Consider the following 21,114-nt stretch of genomic DNA (forward strand, 5'->3'; position numbering starts at 1 on the left):
GGAGGGTTCAGGAAGCTTCCCTGAACCCTCCGGAGTGCAAAAAACAGCAAAACAGTGAACCAGAAGTGCATATCCACAAACTTCTGGTTTGCTTGTTTGGGTATTTTTTTTCACTTACCAGGCTTCAGAAAGTCCTGTGCACATGAGAGGGGGGTGGAAGGGGTGTGGACACATGCACACAGTAATGGGCAGCCAAAATTTTTACTGCCACATTGTGGGTGTGGCTTATTTTGTAGGTGTGGCTTAACGGTCATGTGACTGGGTAGGAGTGGCTTGCCAATCATGTGACCAGGTGGGAGTGGCTTGAACGATCATCATTGTTCAAGTGAACTTTTAAGTCCTTGACTTACAACCTTGTCAGTTATAAGTGTCACTCGCTGGTGTGACAATTTGCGTCATGTTTCCCGCGCTCTCCTTCCTGAGTCGCCTCCCCCACCTCAGGCTGGGTAGCCAGGCGAATGGATGTTGCCAGAAGCATAAATGTTGCCAGCACCACTTCTACCCACACTTCCTGCTTGCACCTCAGACGGGAGGTGGCCGGGTGATGCTGGAAGGGAGCCGGGCAGGAGAGAGGGAAGCTCATCCGAGGCCAGGAAAGAGGAAAGAGGAAAAAAGCAAGGAGCCCAGATGCAGCAGCAGCAGCAGCAGGGAAAAAAGGAGAGCCGAGCTGAGACCAGTAATCCAGGAAGTGACAGCCGCCGATCACCTGGAGCTGCGCACACATCTTCATTTCCGCCGGTGGGACTGTGTTCTACCCTGTCCTGCCTGCTGCCCACCCCTGCGTGCCCACATGCTAGCACACACACACACACTTTTGGCACATAAACCAAAAAAAGGTTCGCCATCACTGCTATAGGGTGATGTATGATCAATATGCAGATGACAATCAATTGTACATCTCTGCTCCTGACAAGCTTATTGATGCTTTGGGTTTTCATTCCAGTGCCTAAGAGCCTGGATGGGCACAACAGCTTCAACTGAACTCTGGCAAGACTGAGTGGCTTTAGGTTTTGAGACATTGCCTCCCTCTTGAGTGATGGAACTGCCACTACCATCTTTGGTGCAGGATGGGATTGCACTTCCCCAAACAGATGTGTTTTTTTTAAAGTGATAAGTTGGTTATATACATTAAAAAAAGGGCAAACAAACAGTAAACAAAACTGAACAATACAATGACATATATACATTTATACCTCTAGGGTTATCTTATGGTAATTTATATCAATGGCCAATTCATGCTTATGCATAAATTAATACAATTCTGTATTTACATTATGATTTTTACCTAATATATACTTATTGTAACTTAAGGTTAATGAAATCCTGTGTGCATTACTAAGTTAAACGCTAACAAATTGATTTTATTTTCTCCTTTCAAGCGAATTATAGAATAAACTCCAAATTTCATAATATTGGCAATAGCAATAGCATTTAGACTTATATACTGCTTCATAGTGCTTTTACAGCCCTCTCTAAGTGGTTTACAGAATCAGCATATTGTGCCCAGCAATCTGGGTCCTCATTTTACTCACTTTGGAAGGATGGGAGGCTGAATCAACCTTGAGCCAGTGGTGAGATTTGAACTGCTGAACTAGAGCTAGCAGTTAGCTGAGGTAACCTGCAGTGCTGCCTTCTAACCATTGTGCCACCCCAGCTCTTAATATTCCTAATCCCTCTTTTCATTTAACTCCTTGGTAATTTTATCTAGATTTGCACAGTCTAAGATCTTCTTAATTATTATATTTTCAGTTGGTTCCTTGGTTCCAATATTGTACAAGACTAATTCTCGCTGTGGTAAGGATAGATAATGTGATACCCTACGAGACTAGACTTTCAATCCTGGGTCTAGAAAGCTTAGACCAGTAATCCAGGGAGACGCCTTAAACATGATCTAAGTATTGCCCACAAGATTATATACTGCAACGTCCTGCCTGTCGGCTACTACTTCAGCTTCAACCACAACAACACAAGAGCACACAACAGATTTAAACTTAATATTAACCGCTCCAAACTTGACTGTAAAAAATATGACTTCAGTAACTGAGTTGTCGAAGCGTGGAACTCATTACCGGACTCCATAGTGTCATCCCCAAACCCCCAACACTTTACCCTTAGATTATCCACGACTGACATTTCCAGATTCCTAAGAGGTTAGTAAGGGGCGTACATAAGTGCACTAGAGTGCCTTCCGTCCCCCTGTCCTATTGCTCTCCTATATCCCCTATACCTTTCTTCTTTTCCTATATTTCTTCTATTCTTTCATTGATATATTTTATTCCTATTTCTTCTCTTCTCTTCTTTCTTAGATATATTTTTCTATGAGTATATCCTCTATAATCTTCATTATGTATTTACTATATAAATAGTATACAGTGTTCCCTCAATTTTCACGGGTTCAAACTTCGCGAAAAGTCTATACCATGGTTTTTCAAAAATATTAATTAAAAAATACTTTGCGGTTCCCCCCCCCCTATACTACGGTTTTTCCCGCCCGATGATGTCATATGTCATCGCCAAACTTTCGTCTGCCTTTAATAAATATTTTTTTTAATAAACTGTAATAAATAAACATGGTGAGTAATAATCTAAATGGTTGCTAAGGGAATAGGAAGTTGTAATTTAGGGGTTTAAAGTGTTAAGGGAAGGCTTGTGATATTGTTCATAGCCAAAACTAGTGTATTTACTTCCGCATCTCTGCTTCGCAGAAATTCGACTTTTGCGGGAGGTCTCGGAGCACATCCCCCGCGAAAATCGAGGGAACACTGTATATACTATATCATTGTGTAATAGACAAAATGAATGAATGAATGAATGAATGAATGAATGAATGAATGAATGAATAAATAAATAAATAAATAAATAAATAACAGAGCTTCTACACAACCTGGGAGTCCTCTTGGAGTCATTACTGCAGTTCAATGAGCAGGTGGCAGTCTTGACTAGGAGGACCTTTGCACAACTTTGTTTTGTGTGCCAGTTACGCCTTTTTCTGGATCAAAGGGTCCTTACGCATGGTCATTTATGCCCCAATGACCTACAGGTTGGATTGCAGCAATGTGCTGCATGTGGGTCTGTCCTCGATGAGTAACTGGAAACTTCAGCTGATGCAAAATGTGGTGGAATGAGGAATTATGTGTGTTTCTTTGTGAGCTGCATTGGTTACCTGTCTCTTTCTGAGTCCAATTCACAGTATTTTATTGATCTTTAAAGCTGGCCCATTAGTTCTAGCGGAGGGAGTATGTTACAGGGTCTGTTGGCTACAGAGCTAGAGTCCTAGGTGCTGGGCCTTTTCTGTGGTGGTGCCCACATTGTAGAATTTACTATGAGATGACACTGGCCTCATCACTTTTGAGTTTCACAGTCCCTTAAGACCGAGGTCCCAGGGGACAGGTGAACATTTCAGGTGGCTCCATTATTGACATCCCTTTGCTGTTATTTTCTTGTTTGTTTTGCTTTTTATAATTTTAAATTTTGTTATACTATTTTTTATAATTAATATCTAAATACACGTTTAAATATTTTATGATAAATAATGATAATTGGTTTCATGTATTTAAAACATATCAAGGAGAATATATTCTCTATGTTAGTTAATATCTAAGTTATGGACCTTACAAGGTCCATAACTGCAAATCAGAACATTTTCCAATAGTATCATATGTGCCGCTCAGATTGAGTCTAGGTGCCCTTGGTGATGAGGAAGAAAGCCATACATTTGTCCCTAAAGCATTTCCTTTACCTACATTAAGACTTGTAGGGAATCTTACTGATGTATTCCTCAATTATTATAAATAAACCCGCCTTAGTAGATCCCATGCAGGATCATCATAATCCCTTAACTCCACCTCCAGGAACCCTGAATGAAGCTGCTGAAATTCAAACACAATTGGATGGTGCCAACTTCGTCACCAGAGAATTGGATTTCCATGAGCAGTCACAGGATTCGCTTGGCAGAGATCCTGCTGACCTTCACTGGTTCACCGTCGCAACATTGTCCTCTGACAACATTGGCTTGCCAAAAGCTGCCAATGCCCACTGCAACTACATCGCCCAAAAGGCTTCAAGAGTTGTTAACATAATATTACGTAGCCTCTTCTCCTAACCAGAGCATACAAAACATTCACCAGACCAATCCTTGAATACAGCTCATCTGTCTGGAACCCGTATTGCATATTGGACATAAATACATTAGAAAGTGTCCCGAAATACTTTATTAGAAGAGCCCTCCACTCCTCTACTTGCAACAGAATACCTTACGGAACCAGACTTTAAAATCCTGGTCTTACAAGCTTAGAACTATGTCGCCTTTGGCATGACTTAAGCATAGCTCATAAAATTATCTGCTACAATACCCTACCCATCAATGACTACTTCAGCTTCAACCACAACAATACACTAGCACACAACAGATATAAACTCAGTGAACCACCCCAAACTTGACTGTAGAAAATACATTTTAGCAACAGAGTGGTTAACGCCTGGAACTCACTACCTGATTTTGTGGTTTCATCACCGACCCCCAAAATGTTACCCTTAGACTGTCCACTGTTGACCTCACCTGATTCCTAAGAGGTCAGTAAGGGGCATGCATAAGCGCACCGGCATGCCTACCGTCCCTGTCCAATTGTTCCCTCTTATCAGTACCAATCTTATGTATATAAACAATGTTATATCTATGTATATTACCAATACGTACTTGACTAAGTAAGTAAGTAAGTAAGTAAGTAAGTAAGTAAGTAAGTAAGTAAGTAAGTACGTAAATAAGTTAAGTAAGTAAGTTAGTAGTAATAATAATAATAATAATAATAATAATAATAATAATAATATATTAGATTTGTATGCCGCCCCTCTCCGAAGACTCGTAAGTAAGTAAATAAATAAGTAAATAAATAAATAAATATGACTCTTACCAGATACTCATGTGATCTCCCTATTAATCTGGAATGGTGCCGGCTGGTCAGAACTATTAAAAGAATCATCCTTTCTTGGCTTACGTACAGTGGTACCTCGACATACGAGTTTAATTTGTTCCAGACCCAAGCTCATAAGTCAATCAACTCGCATCTCGAACGAATGCCTTTAGACTTTGTTTTTCGCGCCGAGATAACTGGAAGCAAGGAGATTCTTGCGCCACCTAGTGGAAACTTGGCTCGTATCCCGAATTTGAGCTCGGGTGTCGAACAGAAATTTCACTCATGTCGCAGTTCGTAACTTGGAATAATCGCATGTGGAGCATCTCGTAACTAGAGGTACTACTGTATTGTGATTTGATACTTTTTTTAAAAACAGGAGACATGGGCCCCATTGGAGGTGGAGTAGAGAATGAATGGGCAAATTCAATCTTGGTTACCTGAAGTAAGGTGGGAGGGAGACCCAAGGGAAATATTGCAACCCTAGTTAGTACAGTTTTACAACTGAAATGTGTCCCTCTGCTTTCCTAATTCTAACCCTAATATTCCCTTCTCCTCCTATTTTCCTTGCAACAATGATACTGGGAGGTAAGATACTGGTCCAAAAGCCCATCTGGCTTTTATGCGTAAGGCAAGAGTATAACCACACTATTCTAGTTTCTAGCTTTGTGTCTTAACAACAAAACCAAACTGGCTCTATTTGATTTAATGTTCATGTTGCATTATTTATTTATTTTTTGTTTATTGACTGAATAAAGTGTTGCATATAGGAAACTTTCAAACACTTTTCTGTGGTATGAAAAGTTACCTTACATTTCAGGTCCTTTCTTGTTGCTACTTCTACAGTAGTTCTTCATTAAGTGGAAAGACTTTATTTATTTATAGATAGGAAGGATATGAATTTTGGGCAAAGGCCAGTCTAACTTGCCCTGCATAAAGTTAATTAAGTCAGAAGTGACAAATGTGTGAGTTCAATCATACTGCCTGTTCATAATTGTCATCTATTGTTAGATGACAATTTGTACAGGAGTGGCTACTAACTTAACTCGCTGGTGCTTCACTTCTTATCATGCCGTGTAGTCATGCCTTATGGGTGTATGCATGTATGCATATGCCCAGTGGCAAAAAAATCCCCCCCCAAAGCCAAAACAAGATGGCAATTGTAGACACAGTGCCAAAAACTCAGTCTCTGCACATGCTCAGAATATATTTTTTTTTAAAAATATAAATAAATAAATAATGTAATTTTTAAAAAATGGTGGTGCCCATGGACTGACTGAACCGGTTCCGTGATTTCACCGTGACATCACCAGTAGATAGCGACCTGTTCGGGCTAACCAATCCAAACCGGGAGGAACCCACGTATGAATTTGTATCTTGTACATGCATTGTTCCTAATACTGGCAAAATATCATGGCAATCATACCATCGACCATGGTATCCTTCTATGCCAACTGGAGGGGTTGGGAGTGGGAGGCACTGTCCTTCAGTGGTTCTCCTCCTACCTCTCCGATCGGTCGCAGTCGGTGTTAATGGGGGGTCAGAGGTCAACCTCGAGGCTCGACTACTGTAATGCTCTCTACATGGGGCTACCTTTGAAAAGTGTTCGTAAATTTCAGATTGTGCAGAATGTAGCTGTGAGAGCAATCATGGGCTTCCCTAAATATGCCCATGTTACACCAACACTCCGCAGTCTGCATTGGTTGCTGATCAGTTTCCAGTCAAAATTCAAAGTGTTGGTTATGACCTATAAAGCCCTTCATGGCATCGGACCAGAATATCTCCGGGACTGCCTTCTGCCGCACGAATCCCAGCAACCAGTTAGGTCCCACAGAGTGGGCCTTCTCCGAGTCCTGTCAACTAAACAATGTTGTTTGGCAGGACCCAGGGGAAGAGCCTTCTCTGTGGCGGCCCCAGCCCTCTGGAACCAGCTCTCCCCCAGAGATCAGAATTACCCCCACCCTCCTCGCCTTTCGTAAGCTCCTTAAAACCCACCTCTGCCGTCAGGCATGGGGGAACTGAGATATTCTTTCCCCCTAGGCCTATACAATTTGTGCATGGTATGTTTGTGTGTATGTTTGGTTTTTAATAAGGGTTTTTTAGTGATTTTAAATATTAGATTTGTTACATGCTGTTTTTATTATTGTTGGTAGCTTCCCCAAGTCTATGGAGAGGGGCGGCATACAAATCTAATAAATAAATAAATAAATAAATAAATACATTCACTGTAAGGCTCAATCTGATAATTAGTTGGACATGGGAGAATGGCATGGTCCTGGCCAAACCAATGGACATTGCTCCTCTGCGTCAAAATATTTCCTAGAATTTTTTTCAGCTATGGCTAAACTAGCCACCTCATACTGCTTGGGATCTTAAGGCAGAAAAAAGAGGATAGCAAGTGTCACAACATATTTGCCAATGTGTTAGAAGTAAGTGGCTGGACAAGGATGCATTGTCTTATGAACATTGGATTGGAAATGCAGTGGAAGATGAGATGTCCCCTTTGCCATCAGTCGTATTAGCAATAGCAATAGCATTTAGACTTATATACCGCTTCACAGTGCTTTATAGCCCTCTCTAAGGGCTATAAAGTCGCATCTCAGACATTAACACCCTTGAAAATGTCCAAAGATACTTCACCAGAAGAGCGCTTCACGCCTCCACACGAAATAGAATACCCTATGAGACTAGACTTTCAATCCTGGGCCTAGAAAGTTTAGAACTAAGACGCCTTAAACAAGATCTAAGTATTGCCCACAAGATCATATGCTGCAACGTCCTGCCTGTCGGCGACTACTTCAGCTTCAACCACAACAACACAAGAGCACACAACAGATTTAAACTTAATATTAACCGCTCCAAACTTGACTGTAAAAAATATGACTTCAGTAACCGAGTTGTCGAAGCGTGGAACTCATTACCGGACTCCATAGTGTCATCCCCAAACCCCCAACACTTTACCCTTAGATTATCTACGGTTGACCTATCCAGATTCCTAAGAGGTCAGTAAGGGGCGAGTACAAGTGCACTAGAGTGCCTTCCGTCCCCTGTCCTATTGCTCTCCTATATCTCCTATACCTTTTCTCTATTCCTATATCTCTTATTCTATTCTTTCATTGATATATTCTATTCCTATATCTTCTTTTCTATTATTTCTTAGATATATTTTACTATGAGTATCTCCTCTATAACCTTCATCATATATTTTACTATGTGTATATTGATATATATCCACCAAAACCCTCATTGTGTATTGGACAAAATAAATAAATAAATAAATAAAAATAAATAAGTGTTTTACAGAGTTAGCATATTGCCCCCAACAATCTGGGTCCTCATTTTACCGACCTTGGAAGGATAGAAGACTGAATCAACCTTGAGTCTACTGATATTCAATCTGCCAAACTGCAGGCTGGTGATCAGCAGAAGTAGCTTGCAATACTGCACTCTAATCACTGCACCATCAAGGCTCTTATATTGACAAGATGTTCATAAATATTCATCTTATGTAATGGTTGCACCATTTGTTATGGCACAGCAAATTTTTCTGTTAATCTAGACTATTCTTTGCAGTGCTTAGGGGAGGACCACTTCCTGGGATTTACAGACTCCGTCAGCTTCACATCCACTGGGGTTCCAGCAGTGACAAAGGCTCAGAGCATGTGGTGGATTTAAAAAGGCATGCAGGAGAGGTGAGTAGGTTCTGCAGGAAATACTGGAAGATATCCCCTTGCCAGTCGAAAACCAGATGCAGACTGTCTAATAGAGGCTTAGCCAAGATGAGCAGCCAGTTGTCCTCTAGATGTGGATGATTTGCAATTTCCATCAGGTTCCATTGAAGTCAGCGGCCAAAGATATAGGACAGGGGTGTCAAACTTGATTTCATTGAGGGCTGCATCAGGGTTATGTTTGACTTCAGGGTGCTGGAATGGGTATGGCCATGGTGGGCATGGCCAGCTCGTTGTCACTCATGCTAGGAGGTGCCTGTGGTGGCCTGAATGCTCTGCCAGTGAAAACAGGCTCCCAGGCTCTGTTTCAGCTCAACGGCCTCCTGCAACCCTCTGCCAGCAAAAACGGAACTTGGGAGGGCCGCATGCAGCCCTCACAAGCTCCATTTTTACTCGCACAAGCACCACAATCTGTCCTAAGATCTAAGATCTAAGCACTCTTGCGGGTCTTGAGTTTGACGACCCTGATATAGGACATCCAGATTAATGCATTCTTTCAGTGTTAATTTGTCTTATGCAAATGAACAAGTTATTTCTTCTGGTGAAAAAATAATAATTCAGGCTTTGAATCCACATTCCAATTGACACATGGATATGGATGGCAGGAGACCTCAGTTTGAAAGTTGAGATCCAATCTTTTCAAGAATCCCAAATGACCAGAGAATATAAGAAGACTGGGGTAGTAGTATCAATATCTGTGTCAGCATACAGATGAACATATCTGTGTAACCAGGATACATACTAGTTGATGTGGCATTCTTCTTTTTTAAAATGAAAATGGAAATTTGCTGTGCATATTTAGGAACACAGTAATAATTATATACAGTAGTACCTCTAGATACGAGTTTAATTCCTTCCAGAAGGGAGCTTGTATGTCGAACAATTCGTATCTGGAACAAATGGCTTTAGACTTTGTTTTTCCCCTCTGAGATAACCAAAAGCAAGGATTCTTGCGCCAACTAGTGGACGATCGGCTCGTATCCCGAATTTGAGCTTGGGTCTCGAAAAGAAATTTCTCTCCCCTCGTGGCTCGTATCTTGGAATACTCGCATGTGGAGCAGCTCGTATCTAGAGGTACTACTGTATATGCATGTAGATTTATATGGATTTATAGGGTAAAGGTTGTCCTGACTCAGAACATGTAACCTCTTACTATTATATACTAGTTATATTATATTATATACTTGTTTGCCAGTTGCTTATAGGAATTTTTATAATATTTTGATCTTATCCTGAAAATAATTAAACCATGGGTGTTCAATATATTTTACATGCTTCCAAAGGTGTGTGATGATTCTTCATAGTTTCACATCTGCTTGGCTACTAATCATATTGTCTGAGAATAAGTATTATAATCTGGAAGATGCTCAGTTAGAGACAACTAGTAATATGAAAACCATTTAATGTAAATTAAATGGATGTAATGTAATGTAAATGCAGTTTTGTGAAATCTTACCCTTTGACCCTATCATTTAAAACATTTTTCCAAAAGAACAAAAATACTTAGATAACGCATAATGCAGTTTGTATGTTTCTGGTTTCTAACATTTTGAAAATGTTTAAATTGATTTTTATTGATTACCTGGTAGTGAGAGTCAAAAAAAGCCTTAATAGAAATAGTTACTGGGAAAAGAAGAGAATTTTAGGAAATTTCACCAGGTCCTATGAAAGGCTTTTTAAAATATATCTAAGTATAATGTTTTCCTTGTTTTTAGATTCATTTGGTACACTGGAATTCCTTCTATAGTAATTATAATGATGCTTTGAGAAAAACTGATGGCGTGGCTATTATAGCCATTCTAATACAAGTAAGTTCTGACTGATATTTTCTTATGCATATTTTCACAATGATAGCGAGGAAGGGGGGAGGGATAATAATTTGCCTGGCCAAAGTAACCCTGCAGTCTCCCCTCATTGGGCCTGTTAGGACTCTGTTCATAGTGGTTGGATTGGCAATAGATTAGCTGCAAGTGTTGCAGACTGCCACAAGAGGGAGCCAAAGTTCCTAGCTTATTTCTCTAAGTCACCCTCTCTGTTTCTCTTTATCTAGCTACTTTACAGGGCTGTAAAGCACTGTGAAGCAGTATATAAGTGTAAGTGCTATTGCTATCGCTAGGACTGTAAGATATTCCCCAAATGTTACTAATTAAGTGGAGATATGGTATAGTTAACAATTAATTCTGTATACTGTTGTGATTTGGGAGATAATCACCTTTCATGACTGCTCAATATCTGGCTTCTGCATGACAGGTAGAAAAAAACCCTAAACCGGAAATGAAAAGAATTATTGAAGAAATAGACAATATTAAAACAAAGGTATGTAAAAGAATATTCTAGTCAATACCAAATTTTCTAACATGGTTAATCTAATATGTTTCAATAAAGGGAATTAACATACTTAGATAATGCATAAAAGGTATGATATTATTAATACATGACAAACTGAAGTACAGTGATACCTCGTTTTACAAACGCCTCATCATACAAACTTTTTGAGATACAAACTCGGGGTATAAGATTTTTTTGCCTCTTCTTACAAACTATTTTCACCTTACAAACCCACCGCCGCCGTTGGGATACCCCGCCTCCAGATTTCCATTGCCGGACTTCCGTGTTTTTGTGATGTTGCAGGGGAATCCCAGCAGGGGAATCCCAGCAGTGCAAAAATGGGTGCTTTGCTGGCAATGGAAGTCCAGAGGTGGGGTTTCCCAGCAAGGGGAGCCTCAGTGAAATTGCAGCATTGCAAAAACACAGAGGTCCGGAGGTGGGGTTTCGAGGACTTCGGTGTTTTTGCGATGCTGCGATTTCACTGATGCTCCCTTCCCTGGGAAACCCCACCTCCGGACTTCCGTTGCCAGTGAAGTGCTCATTTTTGCAATGCTGGGATTCACTTGTTGGGATTCCCCTGAAGCATCGAAAAATCATAGAAGTCCGGAGGTGAGGTTTCCCATGGAGGGGAGCCTCAGGAGAATCCCAGCAGCGCAAAAATGGGCATTTCAGCTGGAAATAGGGGTGAATTTTGGGCTTGCACACATTAATCGCTTTTCCATTGATTCCTATGGGAAACATTGTTTCGTCTTATAAACCTTTCACCTTAAGAACCTCGTCCCGGAACCAATTAGGTTTGTAAGACAAGGTATCACTGTATACGTAATTTGTTGAAGGAGTTAGCTGGCTTCAGAAGTCATACTAAGCCACAAGTCATGCTTATGAAGCTTAATGACTCTATTTACAAAACATGCCAAGCAGTACAAAATGAACAACACTATGGTTATGAATGATATATGAATCTTCACTGTGACAACTAATAACTAGTACTGAGAACTAGCACAAAACATGTGGACAAAACATGTGGAGTTTGTAACAAATCTTTTTTAAAAATAGCTGACAATTTCCCATGGGAAGTTTGATGAGAATGTAACAAATAAGAGATTATTTAAAAGGAAGGTTTTCCAGACATAGGAGTTTTGATTCAGAAGTAAACCTTCTCAATTGATTTTGCTCATGAGATTCTCTTTATTACTTTTAAATTGAAAGTTGGATATTTTTTGTTATACCATCTTAGAAGAAGCAATTTGGATTAATATTTCACTTTTATTATAGAATAGAATAGAATAGAATTTTATTGGCCAAGTGTGATTGGACACACAAGGAATTTGTCTTGGTACATATGCTCTCAACGTACATAAAATAAAATATACATTTGTCAAGAATCATGTGGTACAACACTTAATGATTGTCATGGGGGTCAAATAAGCAATGAAGAAACAATATTAATAAAAATCTTAGGATACAAGCAACAAGTTATAGTCATGCAGTCAACATGGGAGGAAATGGGTGATAGGAATGATGAGAAAAACTAGTAGAATAGAAGTGCAGATTTAGTAGAAAGTCTGACAGTGTTGAGGGAATTATTTCTTTAGTAGAGTGATGGCGTTCGGGAAAAAACTGTTCTTGTGTCTAGTTGTCTTGGTGTGCAGTGCTCTGTAGCGACGTTTTGAGGGTAGGAGTTGAAACAATTTGTGTCCAGGATGTGAGGGGTCAGTAAATATTTTTTTATGGATTCAGATTTCAAACTACTTGGGGACACTTACTAAAATCAATGCAGACTTAATAAAATTGGGGTATACAATGTAGGTAAATCTAGAATAGCTTTTGACTGATGATAAATATTAGAATAAAATGTTTATTAGTTTTAGTATTCTGTGATCTCAACCACAGCTTGAGGATAATGATCACCACCATCCAGCCATAATAAATCTTGACTACAGAGAGCTTTCTTGTCTCTTCCATTTAATTTAATTATGTTATTTCTGATTTATTTAAGGGAAAAGAGGCTCCTTTTCAAAACTTCGATCCCTCTATCCTCTTCCCTCAAAACCGAAATTACTTTACTTATCAAGGCTCTTTTACAACGCCCCCATGTGAAGAATGTGTTACCTGGATTATTATAAAAGAGCCTATAAGTGTTGATGAGCAACAGGTAAATTGGAAATTAGTGCAGTTATTACTTTTTTGGTATATATTTTGTGTAAATTTAAATGAGTCTCATGTGTTCATTAGTAAGTATAATCTTGCTTTACCATAAATTATATACATGAACCAGGTATATTGTGCTACCGTATTCATGAAAAATATTGGACAATTTCTAAAGCAATTGATAAGCGAGGACCTAAGAACATTTTACAGGTAGTCTTGAGTTACAACAGTTCATTTAGTGACCATTCAAAGACACAACAGCACTGAAAAAGGTGACTTATAAACACTTATGAACATTTCATGCTGCATAGCTAGAGGTATAAAAAGCAGGAAGAGGGAGATTATGATCCCGCTATATAGAGCACTGGTGAGACCACATTTGGAATACTGTGTTCAGTTCTGGAGACCTCACCTACAAAAAGATATTGACAAAATTGAACTGGTCCAAAGATGGGCTACAAGAATGGTGAAAGGTCTTAAGCCTAAAATCTATCAGGAAAGACTTAATGAACTCAATCTGTATAGTCTGGAGGACAGAAGGAAAAGGGGGGACATGATCGAAACATTTAAATATATTAAAGGGTTAAATAAGGTCCAGGAGGGAAGTGTTTTTAATAGGAAAGTGAACACAAGAACAAGGGGACACAATCTGAAGTTAGTTGGGGGAAAGATCAAAAGCAACATGAGAAAATATTATTTTACTGAAAGAGTAGTAGATCCTTGGAACAAACTTCCAGCAGACGTGGTAGATAAATCCACAGTAACTGAATTTAAACATATATCCATCCTAAGATAAAATACAGAAAATAGTATAAGGGCAGACTAGATGGACCATGAGGTCTTTTTCTGCCGTCAGACTTCTATGTTTCTATGTTTCTATGTTTCAGCATCCCATGGTCACATGATCAAAATTTGGATGCTTGGCAACTGATTCATATTTACAATGGTTGCAGTGTCCCAAGGTCATGTGATCACTTTTTGTGAACTTTCAAACAAAGTCAATGGGGTAGCCAGATTCTTTTAAATAACTGTGACAAAGCAGCTGATGCAATTGATTTAACAATTGTTGCAGGAAACATTGTAAAATGGGGCAAAATCACCTAACAATTGTCTCACTTATCAATAGAAATGTTGAGCTCAATTGTGGTCGTAAGTCAAGGGCACGTATATAGTATCAGACCTGAAAACCATCTTGAGTGTTGGATTTTCAAGTCCACCACATTTAGGACTGTGAGAAACTGGGAGGGGAGATTGTATTGAGCTAGGTAGATGTGTAGTCAACATTCCTTTCTTTGAGAATCAAGGCCACTCTGCCCTGCACCTGGGTGTGTGTGACTAGGAGGCATCTCCAGTTGGAATGGTGCATTGATTGGACCATGTGATGGGCATGTGGGTGCTGGGGCAAAAGAATCAAGGAGGGGGATGAATGGAGAATGTCGGGTCAAGCCTGGGTTTTCCCAAATGTGCCAATATGACATCTCTAATATAATGGAACTTTGAGGAACCTCAAGCCTTGGAGCTTTCTTTCATTGGGGGTGTTACTTGACACACTGACATTAACCCCAATCTGAAAGCTTCTGGGGTTTCAGCATCGTCTAGCTCAGGGTCCTCCTCGAGGACATATAGCACCATAGAATTGTGTCATTTCCACAAAGGGTGAAGTCCATATCATTTGTAAATAAAGACTGCTAAACCTGTTATTCTTGATTTGCAATTAGTAAAAAGTTGGGCAAACAAAGCGAAACTTTATATTATTGCAGGAAGTTCTTTTGATAATCAAAATCTGTTTAATATGTCAGTCTAATCTCATTGATTTCTTTGACTATGTCACAAAGGTGTTGGATGAAGGTGGTGCCGTGGATATTGCCTATCTGGATTCAGCAAAACCTTTGATATGGTTCCACATAAAGACCTGATAGATAAATTAGTGAAGATTGGACTTAATCCCTGGATAGTTCAGTGGATTTGCAGCTGACTGAAGCATAGACATCAGAGAGTTATTGTTAATGACGAGTATTTTGAGCAGAGACAGGTTACAAGTGGTGTACCGCAAGGGTCTGTTCTGGGTCCTATAGAGGTATAACAAGCAGGGAGATGGAGATTGTGATCCCGCTATATAAAACGCTGGTGAGACCACATTTGGAATACAGTAGAATCCCGACTTACGAGACTAATTGGTTCCGGAAGGAGGCTCGTAAGTCAGAACGCTCGTATGACGAAACATTGTTTCCCATAGGAAACAATGTAAAGTCAATTAATCCGTGCAACAACAAAAAAACCCGCTGCCGCCGACCGTGGAAGTTAGCGTTCAGAGACAGCTGCGAAGCGGCGCGCGTGTTTTAAAACGTGGCAGCCGGAGTGGGGGGCTCGGGGGCTTCCCCCCGAGCCCCCCAGGCCGGCTGTGACGTTTTAAAACACGCGCGCCGCTTTGCAGCTGTCTCCTGAAGCCGAACGCAGTAAAAAAGCCGTTTGGCTACGGGGTGGATTCTCCCTTCTTAACCGGGCAGTTGCAGCTTCTTTCTGTTTAGCGCAGCGTTCGAGCGCTAAACAGAAAGAAGCTGCAACTGCCCGGTTAAGAAGGGAGAATCCACCCCGTAGCCAAACGGCTTTTTTTACTGTTTAGCGCTAGAACGCTGCGCTAAACAGTAAAAAAGCCGTTTGGCTGCGGGGTGGATTCTCCCTTCTTAACCGGGCAGTTGCAGCTTCTTTCTGTTTAGCGCAGCGTTCGAGCGCTAAACAGAAAGAAGCTGCAATTGCCCGGTTAAGAAGGGAGAATCCACCCCGTAGCCAAACGGCTTTTTTTACTGTTTAGCGCTGGAACGCTGCGCTAAACAGTAAAAAAGCCGTTTGGCTACGGGGTGGATTCTCCCTTCTTAACCGGGCAGTTGCAGCTTCTTTCTGTTTAGCGCTTGAACGCTGCGCTAAACAGTAAAAAAGCCGTTTGGCTATGGGGTGGATTCTCCCTTCTTAACCGGGCAGTTGCAGCTTCTTTCTGTTTAGCGCTCGAACGCTGTGCTAAACAGAAAGAAGCTGCAACTGCCCGGTTAAGAAGGGAGAATCCACCCCGTAGCCAAACGGCTTTTTTACTGTTTAGCGCAGCGTTCGAGCGCTAAACAGAAAGAAGCTGCAACTGCCCGGTTAAGAAGGGAGAATCCACCCCGTAGCCAAACGGCTTTTTTACTGTTTAGCGCAGCGTTCCAGCGCTAAACATTAAAAAAAGCCATTTGGCTACGGGGTGGATTCTCCCTTCTTAACTGGGCAGTTGTAGCTTCTTTCTGTTTAGCGCTCGAACGCTGCGCTAAACAGAAAGAAGCTGCAACTGCCCGGTTAAGAAGGGAGAATCCACCCCGTAGCCAAACGGCTTTTTTACTGTTTAGCGCAGCGAACGCGGAAGTTAGCGTTCCGGCTTCAGAAGACAGCTGCGAAGTGGCGCGCGTGTTTTAAAACGTCAGAGCCGGCCTGGGGGGCTCGGGGGCTTCCCCCCGAGCCCCTCAGGCCGGCTCTGACGTTTTAAAACACGCGCGCCACTTCGCAGCTGTCTTCTGAAGCCGGAACGCTAACTTCCGCGTTCAGTTTCAGAAGACAGCTGCAAAGCGGTGCGCGTGTTTTAAAATGTCAGAGCCGGCCTGGGGGGCTCGGGGGGAAGCCCCCGAGCCCCCCAGGCTGGCTGCCACGTTTTAAAACACGCGCGCCGCTTTGCAGCTGTCTTCTGAAGCCGGAACGCTAACTTCCGTGTTCGGTTTCAGAAGACAGCTGCAAAGCGGCGCGCGTGTTTTAAAATGTCAGAGCCGGCCTGGGGGGCTTGGGGGGAAGCCCCCGAGCCCCCCAGGCTGGCTGCCACATTTTAAAACACGCGCGCCGCTTTGCAGCTGTCTTCTGAAGCCGGAACGTGGAAGTTAGCGTTCCGGCTTCAGAAGACAGCTGCGAAGTGGCGCGCGTGTTTTAAAACATCAGAGCCAGCCTGGGGGGCTCGGGGGCTTCCCCCCGAGCCCCCCAGGCCGGCTCTGACGTTTTAAAACACGCGCTCCGCTTTGCAGCTGTCTTCTGAAGCCGGAACGCTAACTTCCGCGTTCGGTTTCAGAAGACAGCTGCAAAGCGGTGCGCATGTTTTAAAAGGTTGCAGCCGGCCTGGGGGGCTTGCCAGCACCCCCCCAGCACCTCAGGCCGGCTGCAACCTTTTAAAACACGCGGGATACGAGCGCCAAGGAGCTGTCTCCTGAAGCCGAGACAGCTCCTTGGCGCTCGTATCCCGAATGTGAGCTCGGGAGGCGAACAAAAATGTCGCTCCCCTCCCAGCTCTTATCTCGAGTAGCTTGTAAGTAGAGCTGCTCGTATGTCGAGGTTCCACTGTACTGTGTTCAGTTCTGGAGATCTCACCTACAAAAAGATATTGACAAAATTGAACGGGTCCAAAGATGGGCTACAAGAATGGTGGAAGGTCTTAAGCATAAAACATATTAGGAAAGACTTAATGAACTCAATCTGCATAGTCTGGAGGACAGAAGGAAAAGGGAGGACATGATCGAAACATTTAAATATGTTAAAGGGTTAAATAAGGTTCAGGAGGGAAGTGTTTTTAATAGGAAAGTGAACACAAGAACAAGGGGACACAATCTGAAGTTAGTTGGGGGAAAGATCAAAAGCAACATGAGAAAATATTATTTTACTGAAAGAGTAGTAGATCCTTGGAACAAACTTCCAGCAGACGTGGTTGCTAAATCCACAGTAACTGAATTTAAACATGCCTGGGATAAACATATATCCATCCTAAATTAAAATACAGGAAATAGTATAAGGGTAGACTAGATGGACTATGAGGTCTTTTTCTGCCGTCAGACTTCTATGTTTCTATATGTTATCTTTATTTTTCTAAGACATTCTAAATGTCACGAAACAAAAAGGGATAAGATATTTAGAGTAGCAATCTGAGGGGTGCCTATCAGAGAAATAAAGATAAGAGGTTTATTTATAATTAGAAAGATCTTGATATCCAGGCAATTTCTTACCAAAGTAGAAAGACTTTTATAGATCTCCAGGAAAGGAAAATCGGTTAACAAGGTTGTTATCTAAATTTGACAACATTTTATTTCAGTGTTTAAGAAGAATTTTTACTTGAACTGTGATAGGTCTTGAAACCCATGTGGCTTTTTCTACCTGAGAAGAGTATAATCTAGAATAGACCATTGGATAGCTAAATAATGTTAAAAATTGAATGAAATATATAAACAACAATTGAATTCAACAAGCGTTCGTTTCTATTTGAGTGAAAGGTTCACTAGAAAATAAGCCAAACAGAACTTTACAGAACAAATAAATAACAATGATTGTATTGCATTTTTCCCCTTGAACAAACTAATTTTTTCCTTTTGAAGAACTTTTTAAAAGAAATTATCATTCTAGTATATTTTGAATGATTTTAAAAAGATCATTTGTATCTAAGTTGGTCTTAGAAATGTCATTCTTTTTCCTCCATAGATGTTAAAGCTGCGTAGCCTTTCTAGGAGTAGCGCAGAAGATCCTCACTGTCCTTTAGTGGACAACTGGCGGCCTCTTCAGCCTCTCAATACCAGGATGATACGATCAACATGTCAATAGATTCTCTACTATAGTTGGCGTCTTGAGTCATGAAGATCTAAGGCAGGGGTCTTCAAACTTGGCAACTTTAAGACTTGTGGACTTCAACTCCTAAAATTCTCTAGTCAGCTATGCTGGTGGGAGAAGTCTGGAAGTTGAAGTCCACAAGTTTGAAGATTTCTGATCTAAGGTTTTACACTCATGTTGTAAATAGGTGGGTCTTCCTCTGGATCTATGCTGTTGAGCCAAAATTTTTAAGCAATGAAGCAGGACAAGTTATGAAATGAATATAACTTCTGGAGGATCAAAAAAAATAATTATAGTAAAACTTTAACTGGTCCATTGATGTGCTGTGGACACTCTCTTCAGATGTTATATACCATATGCCATGATGTTATAGGGACTGAGCAGCATGTATCAAATGCTTCCTTGTTCAGCCTTACTCATTTGGCTGAACCTGCCAACCAAATTGGCTAAATTGTTTTCTGCAACCAGATGTCTTTTCCAGGTATGGGTTTGCAGCAGTAGTGGGTTCTAAAACCTGTTGCTACCAGTTTGTATGATGCTTCTGCACATGTGCAGAAGCATCCTGGGCAGGTGGGCGGAGCTCCCACCACTACCGCTATTAGTTCACAGAATCAGGCCAATCTGGGAGCAATCCACCCCTGGTTTGCAGCTAACAAACATCTGAGAATTGCAGTTATAATGTATCAAGGCTTGTTCTTAGCTTCAGATTCTGGATTGTGAGTATTGCAAAAAGCCTTTTTTCTGATATATCGATAAAAGTTCTGTGATTTGTTTAGCCATTCCCACTGGAAGGAGAAGCTATCAATGTATATCTCTCTGCACTTTCTGAGTTGCTATAATTTCCTCATATTATAATGATAAACAAACCAGCTGTATGTAATATTGAAATATTGTTTCTTTTCCCCTTTCATAATTTATTAAAATGTTCTTAATTAAAAACTGGTCAAATTCCACTACCGTTCATACCACTTGACATTGGTGAAAGAGGATTTATTTCAACAATAAATAACAATTTATTTCAACAAAGGTCATAGGGGAAAAATAACATTCAAATTCTATTCTTATGCCAAATTTCCTTGAAAAAGGAATTCCCTTTTAGTGAATTTGACATTGAAAAAATATATGGTGTTAAATAATAAAAAAAAATCATCCCCAGCATATTCATATATTTACAACATTAATTTATCTTTCTTGAAATGTAAATTAAAATGTTCAAATAGATGACAGTGTGAGCTATAAAATTCATATTTTATCCTATAATAATGTAATTTTATTTCATGATAATTATGAATATTTTGAACACTTTAGATTTGATTAATATGAAGACAATTTCAGAGAATTGAAAGCAAATTTTTTTCTTGAAAGGGAAAGAAAGTATGTGTTCAGTTTTTAGTTGTGATGTATTGTAGCCTTCCAAAAGTAGTATTCTGATCTTAACTTATCCTGATTTCATTATTTAGTCCTTCATTTTGTGGCAATGCAGATAGTGTGCATTATATTCAGAATTGCTGTTATAAATGGGAAGAAATTTCATAATGCAATGAGATTTTCATGGGCATCTCATTTTAGATTTGAAACCATTACAAAATGGGAAATATAATAAATCCAGACTTTTCAATGTCGATATTGCATTTTTAAAATAAACTTTTATATCTCCTATATCATGGGGGTCAAACTCACGACATCATGTTGCTGTCATATGACGTTTTGTGACTTTTTTCCCTTCAGGGCGCTGGGGTGGGCATGGCCTATGTGTGACACATTCAGCCCACAACCCACCAGTTTGACACCCCTGTCCTATGTATATATAATTAGTAATTTATAAGCATTCAGAATATTTTCTTCCAATTTTAAAAAATGGTTAATGGATTGTTTTCTTCCACGTTTTTTAAAAAATCAATTTGTATTTGCATTGTAGCATTTAACATTTCTAAAACATGCATTAAAATCTCAAAAATACATTTTAAAGCTACTAGGAAAACAAAAGTGTTTAGGGAGAATGTTTAAACTTCTGAGAATTATTAATAAAATATTGGTCTGGGTTGTTTTCTTTCTTGCTTTGGGTTTTGCTTTGCAAAAAAGCATTTCAAACTGTACTGTATGATAGCAATATATTTGCTTTTGTAAAACAACAAAAATAAATCTACCTTTCAGAACCAACAGTTTCAGACATTTTTCTGACCACATAATTTGAAGTCACAAAAATAATGCTTTGTCTTGAAATCTAATTTTAGCTTCCTCCATCAATAGACAATGCACATGAACTATTTTAGAAACAAAAAATAAATAAAAAAATCTCTCCCAAAATGACAAGGTTACAAAAATTATCCCAACTTGTTTACTTCATTTTATTCTATAGGAGAGTTTAATCTTTTTTAGTGTGTTAAATCTTTAAT

The 21,114-nt window shown here is 40.1% G+C and overlaps 1 protein-coding gene across 1 annotated transcript in view; it reads left to right on the top strand.

Moving 5' to 3' along the window:
* Positions 1-20,880, top strand: part of LOC139165961 (carbonic anhydrase 3-like) — a 34,866-nt gene extending 13,986 nt beyond the window's left edge. Inside the window, exons 3-7 of the mRNA XM_070749210.1 lie at positions 8,484-8,602; positions 10,354-10,446; positions 10,889-10,954; positions 12,966-13,121; positions 18,593-20,880. Coding sequence (XP_070605311.1) covers positions 8,484-8,602; positions 10,354-10,446; positions 10,889-10,954; positions 12,966-13,121; positions 18,593-18,712 — 554 coding nt within the window. The 3' untranslated portion in view covers positions 18,713-20,880. The remainder of the gene's footprint in view (positions 1-8,483; positions 8,603-10,353; positions 10,447-10,888; positions 10,955-12,965; positions 13,122-18,592) is intronic.
* Positions 20,881-21,114: the final 234 nt, after the last annotated feature.

Source organism: Erythrolamprus reginae, chromosome 3, assembly GCF_031021105.1.
Source record: "Erythrolamprus reginae isolate rEryReg1 chromosome 3, rEryReg1.hap1, whole genome shotgun sequence".
In the NCBI taxonomy this organism is placed as follows: Eukaryota; Metazoa; Chordata; class Lepidosauria; order Squamata; family Dipsadidae; genus Erythrolamprus; species Erythrolamprus reginae.